The sequence below is a fragment of the Mixophyes fleayi genome, chromosome 6 (assembly GCF_038048845.1).
Source record: "Mixophyes fleayi isolate aMixFle1 chromosome 6, aMixFle1.hap1, whole genome shotgun sequence".
Lineage (NCBI taxonomy): Eukaryota > Metazoa > Chordata > Amphibia > Anura > Limnodynastidae > Mixophyes > Mixophyes fleayi.
The window spans coordinates 225,386,116-225,394,377 of record NC_134407.1 but is presented as its reverse complement, the minus strand read 5'-3'; the positions used below and the strand labels follow the sequence as shown (position 1 = coordinate 225,394,377).

General features: G+C 44.1%; 3 protein-coding genes across 19 annotated transcripts in view; 2 read left to right on the top strand and 1 right to left on the bottom strand.

Moving 5' to 3' along the window:
• LOC142160072 (uncharacterized) overlaps nt 1-8,262 on the bottom strand; it is a 1,559,230-nt gene that overhangs the window by 1,336,244 nt on the left and 214,724 nt on the right. The gene's annotated exons all lie outside the window — the stretch shown is intronic.
• LOC142160110 (uncharacterized) overlaps nt 1-8,262 on the top strand; it is a 178,302-nt gene that overhangs the window by 51,145 nt on the left and 118,895 nt on the right. The gene's annotated exons all lie outside the window — the stretch shown is intronic.
• LOC142160076 (phosphatidylinositol 4,5-bisphosphate 3-kinase catalytic subunit delta isoform-like) overlaps nt 1-8,262 on the top strand; it is an 85,382-nt gene that overhangs the window by 42,870 nt on the left and 34,250 nt on the right. For 6 of the 7 annotated variants that reach the window (XM_075214988.1, XM_075214986.1, XM_075214985.1 and 3 more), the window contains 5 exons: nt 553-732; nt 817-948; nt 5,842-5,958; nt 6,251-6,457; nt 7,148-7,241. In XM_075214988.1, the coding sequence (XP_075071089.1) occupies nt 553-732; nt 817-948; nt 5,842-5,958; nt 6,251-6,457; nt 7,148-7,241 (730 nt within the window). The remainder of the gene's footprint in view (nt 1-552; nt 733-816; nt 949-5,841; nt 5,959-6,250; nt 6,458-7,147; nt 7,242-8,262) is intronic. The other variant, XM_075214987.1, reaches the window with a different exon arrangement.

Here is an 8,262-nt window from a genome sequence, read left to right as displayed (position 1 = left end):
ATTTTTCTTGTAGATGGGAGTGGTAATAAGGGAGGATGATAGGTGTAGGCCGTTGGCAGAAGCAATAGCAAGTGAAGAAATGTAAGATGGCGCAGCATCGTGGAGAATTTGCCGGTCCCCCCTGGGTGGTAAAGGTAAAAAGGGTGGATGATATGTGTAGGTCTTTTGCAGATTGCACAATTGGGGATGTACATAGAGAAGTGAAGAGATGTAAGAGCATCATGGAGAGGTTTGCGGGTTTGAGACACTGTTCAGTCTCTTGGTGGGAATGGCAATAAGGGAGGATGATAGGTGGAGGTCTGCATGGAAGAGTAGTGAAGACAGAGGTGAGAAGAGGACAAAGGAGAGAACAGGATCTCTAGTGGGTATCAGCATTTCTATGGACAGGAAAGGGAGACAGGATTTTTATGGACAGGAACGGGGGATCAGGACTTTTAGGGATAGTTTGAACCCTCAGATAGCATACAACTGAAAGTGTAATTCAAGTTACTGACTCATATTAAATCATTTCTTAAAAAATACTTTCTCATTGTCTTGTTTGTGGGATTTCAGAATAGCCAGGCGCTCAGTATTGATCTTACAAAATATCCAAACGACCTGATCACTAAGGCACTAAAGAACAAAGCCATGGCTCCCAGTGATCTCAGTAGGGAGCGCAGAGATATGTACGTGTTAAAGGCCCGAGGACAGGAGGACTATCTGCATGGGGAACACGCCCTTTTCCAATTCAAAGTGAGAGAATATATTATTCATGAGCATATTGATGTTACAAGACATGTCTGCAGAGCCGGTATTAATGCGTCCTCCTGTTTGTAGTACGTCAGCGAGTGCGTGCGGAGAGGTATTACTCCCCACCTCACCATTGGCACATTGCCCTCTGAGAGTGATGGGAAGGACAACCTTATGGTGGTCCCGAGCCTCAATCCCACATCTGTGCACCCAAATAAGGTGAGAGCTTGCAAGCATAATATATCTGATATATATATATATATTGCTAATACATATTATACATTATAATATAATAATGTTATAATAATATAGATAATACTCAAGGTCATACTAGGCGTTTGTTTGTTTAAATGGGTGTTAATTTTCAAGTATCGTTTTCAACAAAATGATATGTATCTTACAGTACACATCTCTGACATACAAACCTGAAACAGAAAAAGAGAAAAGGATGTTAACATGAAAAAATATCAGCAATATGGTCATGTCGCTTTAAGGAAAATGGCGGTCAAGTAGGAATGAAATTTTAGAAATGTGCAGTGGAGAATAGATATTAGGAGAAGCTGTTCTGTTCCTGGGCCTAATGCTGCAGCCTCTTATTGCAGAGCAGGATAACTACATCAAAATGGCACAATGACTACAAAAAATGGCATCGTGACTACAACAAAATGGCACAATGACTACAACAAAATGGCACAATGACTACAGCAAAATTGCACAATCACTACACCAAAATGGTACAGCGACTGTAACAAAATACAATTTATGTGTATTCATGCTGACTATTGACAATCGCCACTGTCTATATCTTTTCTCTTGCACATACAGTTGGGGGACACTGCTGACCATGGGGTATAGAGGGCGCTATGGGGAGTAAGGCACTAAAAACTTGTCTAGCCTGCTTCCTTCTCCTCTATGCCCCGCTGGCCGATATATATATATATATGTTTTATAATAGTGCCTACCAAGTAGGGCACATTTTAGTCTAGGCTTTAGTTTTCTTATTTAAATAGCAATAGTCCATTGGTGCTCACACTCACTGTCAGGGAGAGCGCCCATGCTGCTTTATTGCCGCCCCCTCTGATTTACACTGGACTACCAGTAAAGGGTCAGTCCCCAGGGATCCAGCAGCTGTATTAGGGCAGCGGATGTTTGAGGGCCGCATCGGGAGCAGCGGCAACTGCGCCAGTCTCCACTGACATTGCGGAGACGGAGCTTACGCTCCTTTCTCCAGTGGCATTTCCAAGGATATCCATACCAGCGGTGGACAAAACAGGCAGCAGGGGCATATGAACTGGTAGGGAGCTCCCACCATCGCTGGGAGTCGGGGACCATTACTAACAGAGGAGGGGTCTCATTGGGAAGTGACACCCCCCTTGTTTCCTGGGCTTTAAGCAAGCTGACCCCATTATAGCTCTCTCAGCCTTCAGCGCCTGCGCAGCCCCTCGCTGGTGGGAACCATTAGAGACTTTCTGCTAATGTCAGATATTTGTCCAGTCCTGTCCTCTTTCCTTTCCTCTCACTTTGAGCACAGTTGGTACCTGGCATAGATCACTATACAGGTTAAATACATATAGGGCCTGAGTCATTAAGGAGATTAAGGCAAAACAAAGAGTACATTTTCTCCTGGACAAACCATGTTACATTTCAAGGGGGTGTAAATTAGTTTGCATGTAAAGAAAATACTGGCTGCTTTTACATGTAACACACATATACTTGATAGCTTTAGTTTAATTTTACACTGAAATGTAAAGTTGATGTAAGACATGCCCTACCCCACTATAAGTCTGTCCCCACATTTTAAATTTACCTCCCCCTCCAATGCAACATTATTTTGCTAAGGTGCAAAGTTACTTTTTTGTGCTTTGCTCTCCTTAATGACTCAGGCCTGTGTGCTTGTTTGCTTTAACAGTGGCATATTCTGTTACATTGTTTAGCTTCGCATAATTCTGTATTTTTATATTAGAGCAAGATTGTATTTAGCTCTATTCTAGCCAGAACAATTAATTACAGATTATTGTTGATTCTCTATACACATTAAAGTGTAATTACATCTCCTTCCACCTGATGATCCCTGTGTTAAGAAATACGACCACACACAATTTATCACACACTCTAGTATTTCCCTGCGTCAAGGAGTTTGTATTTCTTACTAGTCATATTCTTAGAGGTTTAGGGGGTCATCTGTACTGCACTCCTTTTGGCAGCTATTCCATTACAAACTAATCAGAAGGGAATGCAGATGATCACGCCACAATTTCTCCATCCAGAGGTGTTCACTCAGATTGTACACAGGTGAGGTCAACCGGAGGTTAATATGATGGTCTCTCGGTTGAACCACAATGTGGACAAGTACTGTACCAGAGCGCGGGATCCTCAGGCGTTTCTAGTGGCCACCATAACGGTTCCTTGGCAGTTCAAGTTGGTGTACATTTTCCCTACAATTCCAATCTTGCCTCGAATTCTAAAAAGATAAGGCGTGAAAATGTCCCAGTCATTCTCAGTCATTCTTCTAGCTCCTGACTAACCACAGAGGTCTTGGTATGTGGATTTTATCCACTTGCTCGTGGACCCACTTTAACGTCTCCCTCTCAGGGAGGATCTACTCAGCCAGGGTCCGTTTTTCCATCAGGACCTGGCACAGTTAACTTTGACGGCCTGTGGGTTTAGACCTTGATTCTTCAGAGGAAAGGTCTTGTCGAATATGGTTATTCAGAGGATAGTCAAAGCCAGAAAACCAACGTCTTCTAGTAACTACCATTGTATCTGGAAGTCTAATATTGGTTGGTGTGAGAAGAAAAAGTTTCCAACTTCTTCCTTTAGGTTAGCTAAAGTGTTAGATTTTCTTCAGGATGGTCTAGATAAGGGATTGCCTCTGGCGTCCCTCAAAGTCCAGGTTTCCGCATTGTTTGTTTATTTACAGAGGCGGTTCATGGCAGAAATGATGGATTCCTGGGTTTGTCTAACTCAACACTTCTCTACTGAGAGGTGCAGAGTCTAACGGGCAGGTTGTCTTCACCAAGAACCCCAGCAAGGAGGTATGGGCTTTGCAGCCGTCAGGTGGCTGCCCCTTGAGAGAGTGTTAGATGAGACCTATATGGAGAATATAAGAATGGTAGTAACTCTGCAGAGAGATGCTGCAAAGCAGCAAACTGGACTTGAAGAGAAGATGGTAGTGGATGAGCGGGACTGAACAGGAACCAAAGAATCACTGGAACAGCAAATTGAACACAATGAAGTAATATCTGTGGATGAGTAACACTGAACTGCAACTGAAGAATCACTGGAACAGTGAGCTGAACACGAGGATGTGATATCTGAGGATGAGTAGCACTGAACAGCAACTGAAGAATCACTGGAACAGCGAGCTGGACACGTGAAAGTGATGTCAGAAGATGAGTAGCACTGAACTGCAACTGAAGAATCACTGGAACAGCGAGCTGGACACGTGGAAGTGATGTCAGAAGATGAGTAGCACTGAACAGCAACTGAGGAATCACTGGAACAGTGAGCTGAACGTGAGGAAGTGATATCTGAGGATGAGTAGCACTGAACAGCAACTGAGGAATCACTGGAACAGCGAGCTGAACACGAGGATGTGATATCTGAGGATGAGTAGCACTGAACAGCAACTGAGGAATCACTGGAACAGTGAGCTGAACATGAGGAAGTGATATCTGAGGATGAGTAGCACTGAGCAACCAGGCAGGAGCTGAAGGAGCCACGTCTTCTCACAGTCAGTGTTTGACATAAAGAACAGGCACCTGACTGCAGGGTCAGGTACCTTAAATTTCCTGCTGGAGGATTGAGCCTCCAATGATAGAGAAGGAGATGCACAGACCCGAATCCAAGATGGCTGCCGCCATCGAATCAGATGCAGCGCTCAGCGCTGTGGAGCCCCTCTGCACGGAGCAGGTAAGCCTGCCGGAATCCGATTGTGGTCCCGGTGTGTGATAAGTCCATTTCACTAAAACTTCTAACATGGAAGGTTGTCTTATTACTGGCTATTTATTCAGCCATGTGTGTTTCGAAACTTTTCTTGTTGCTCTCTTTTTCTGATATTTATGGTCCTAAGTATCATGCCATCGTTTCAGGCGAAAGTGTTTTCCAGGTTCCATATCAATCAAGACATTGTCATTCCGACATTGCCTAGGGATCTGCAATCCAGCAGTCAGGATTTCACTTATGCTGTTGGATGAGGCCCGCGCCATGCGGATCTATGTGGATCGCTCAACGTCCGCTCGAAGACTGACGGTCTTCTGGTGTTGTATGATGTCCGGCCGGCCAGCCGGCTGTTGAACCAGAAGGTATAGCAGTGAACTGAGGGATCTTTCAGTGTGTTTGTTCCTATTAGGATAACCCCACCCTTTCAAGCACCTGCTATGACCCTATAAATTGATTGAGCAACATCCAGTTCTGTCATTGAAACAGGAGATAGCCAGATGGATTCAGGCCTTATTTTTCTCTGGCTGTGTATCTAACGGGTTCTCTAGTTCCCTACGGTCTTACTGTTCACTCCACCAGTGCCTCCTGGGCGGCATGGCATGGGGCCTCGAGGAGTTGTGTCGAGCAGCTATTTGGTCTCCCATCCACACATTTACCAGATTCTACCGATTTCATGTCTTTGCTTCCAAAGACACCAGCTTTGGCTGTAGAGGTTTATGCGCAACTCGGTCTAAGCATACCCACCATTAGGACCAGCTTTGGAACGTCCCCATGGACAGCAGTGTCCCCCAACTGTATGTATAAGAGAAAATAAGATTTTTGTACTTATCGTAAAATCTCTTTCTCTTAACACAGTTGGGGGACTCTGCGCTCCCACCCTTGTTTGTTCTGATGGTTCTGTTGAATGTCCTGTTGGTTGTGTTTCGCCCCCTTTCTTGTGGCTTGGTTAGTAATAAACTGATATATCCTTCCAGAGGGGGCATAGAGGCGAGGGAGCAGGATAGACAAGTTTTTAGTGCCTTACTTCCCACAGCGCCCTCTATACCCCATAGCCAGCAGTGTCCCACAACTGTGTTAAGAGAACGAGAGTTTACAGTAAGTACAAAAGTCTAATTGTAATATGGGATAATATCACCATGTGCTGTCTTTTGTTTTGTTTTTTCCTAATAGGAGGTTCTGCATTGGGGAAACTTGCAGCCAAATCTGGTCTCTCTCTGGGACATGAAGATGCCATTTCAGATCCAGATTGTTGAAGGAAGTAATGTTAATTTGAATAGTAGTATGAAGGTATGGTTCCACCTCACAGTGACAGGAGAGTTTACTATGTTTAATAAAATCTCGGGGTGATTATACCCGTAACACACAGATGGCATCAGACTACACATATGACCCCTGTGCCACACCCCAGACGGATATTCAGTCGGAGCTCCTAAGGGGCTGTATGTTTGTTTACCTAAATATTACAACACATCATTTTGTTTTTATCTACAATTAATTTTTCCAGATATGTTGAGATTCAGGATTTAGTTTAAGATAACGAGAATCGTTCTTCATTTCCTCTTCTCCTTGTTTCATGTAGTTGATGGTCCGGGCTGTTCTCTTCCATGGAAACAAGCAGTTGTGCCAGGCCGTGGACACCATACAGCTAACTGCAACGCCAAACCCAACATGGCAGCAGAGGCTAGAGTTTGACATAAGTGTGTGTGATCTTCCTCGCATGACCTGTCTCAGCCTATCAGCCTGCTCTGTACACAATGACCATAGAGTCTTCTCTGTTAGGAAGAAGGTCAGTGTTTACACCATAGACAATAGAGTCTTCTCTGTTAGGAAGAAGATCACTGTTTGCGATAATAGACCATAGACTCTGCTCTGTTGGGAAGAAGGTCAGTGTTTATACTCATAGATCATAGAGTCTTCTCTGTTAGGAAGAAGGTCAGTGTTTAAGCTCATAGAGCATATAGTCTTCTCTGTTAGTGTTTATGCACATAGACCATAGACTCTGCTCTGTTGAGAAGAAGTTCAGTGTTTAAGCTCATAGAGCATATAGTCTTCTCTGTTAGGAAGAAAGTCAGTGTTTATATTCATAGAGCATATAGTCTTCTATGTTAGGAAGAAGGTCAGTGTTTAAGCTCATAGAGCATATAGTCTTCTCTGTTAGTGTTTATGCTCATAGATCATAGAGTCTTCTCTGTTAGTGTTTATGCTCATAGATCATAGAGTCTTCTCTGTTAGGAAGAAAGTCAGTGTTTAAGCTCATAGAGCATATACTCTTCTCGGTTAGTGTTTATGCTCATTGATCATAGAGACTTCTCTGTTAGGAAGATCAGAGGTTGTGCTCAAAGAACACAGAGTCTTCTCTGTTAGGAAGGTTAGTGTTTAGGGTCTTCTCTGTGAGGAGAAAGCTAATTGTTCTGCTGTTGTATCTGACCATCTTTTCCCATCTAACCTATCCTCTCTAAGTGTACTTTCTGTCCAGGCTTATCCCTTTGCTTGGGTGAACATGATGGTGTTCGATTACAATGGCAAGCTCAAGAGCGGACGTCATTCTCTGAGCCTGTGGCCTTGTCCAGGTATAAATCATCCGCTTTCTTTATTTATCTCTGACATTATATTAGTAAAGCAGCTGCAATCAGCATTGGTTGATATAAATCTTATATGTCATTTCACACGTTCTATACTCCCTTCTTTAACAGCTGTCCATGGTAAATTCACTCCTAGTTGTATCAGTCCCCAGCACAGGCTGTGGGAAGGGCTTTCACTGAATTATAATACACACGTCTTATATAAATTAAAAGTTAGTTTTGCATACCCAGGAGGGTTATGATGAACCCAGAGGGAGTGATACTTTTTGGAGGACTCACAGTGTTGTGCTGCAGAGCCTCCGGGCCCTGGGGAGCGGAGAAGGTCAGTACCGGATGGCCACCCAGTAGTACTAAATGGGTTTTGGTGAACCCTGAAAGACGCTGCCTCACGAGAATCCCAGGCAGAGCAAATGGAACTAAGAGACAAAGTCCTGGAAGTCAGTCTTGGTGGGCAATATAAGGTTAAGAGTTGATAGGTGTATAACGCTGTCACTGGACCAATGATGAGATGCTCTACAGTGAAGCCACATGACTTGACTGTGAGATAAGCTGAACCAATAAGGCAGTGAAGTGATGAGCTGCAGAGAGCAATAGCGCTGAGATCCACACATGTGTATAACTCTGGAACTGGACCGATGAGCGATGCTCTGCAGTGATAATGCTGGGAAGCGATGAGCTGCACAGGTAATGCAGAGAAGCGATGAGCTTCACAATCCACGACATCAGGAACAACGGGAGTAGCTGAACAAGAGTCAGAGGAAATGTACCTATTAGGTAGATGATCTGACACCCGTTAAACAGAAAAGAGCACTTACAAAGGGAACTGGCTGCGAATGATCCAATCACTGCTGAGCAGAGGTTTGAAGGTTCCCTGGGTAGCGCATTCGCAGACCACTAGGCAAGATGGCGTCCGATGACAGAGGAACGCCAGGCTGAGCAACAGATAGTGGTAACCAAAGGAAACCAATGAACACAATGAACTACACGGAACTAAACTGGTGTGATGCGT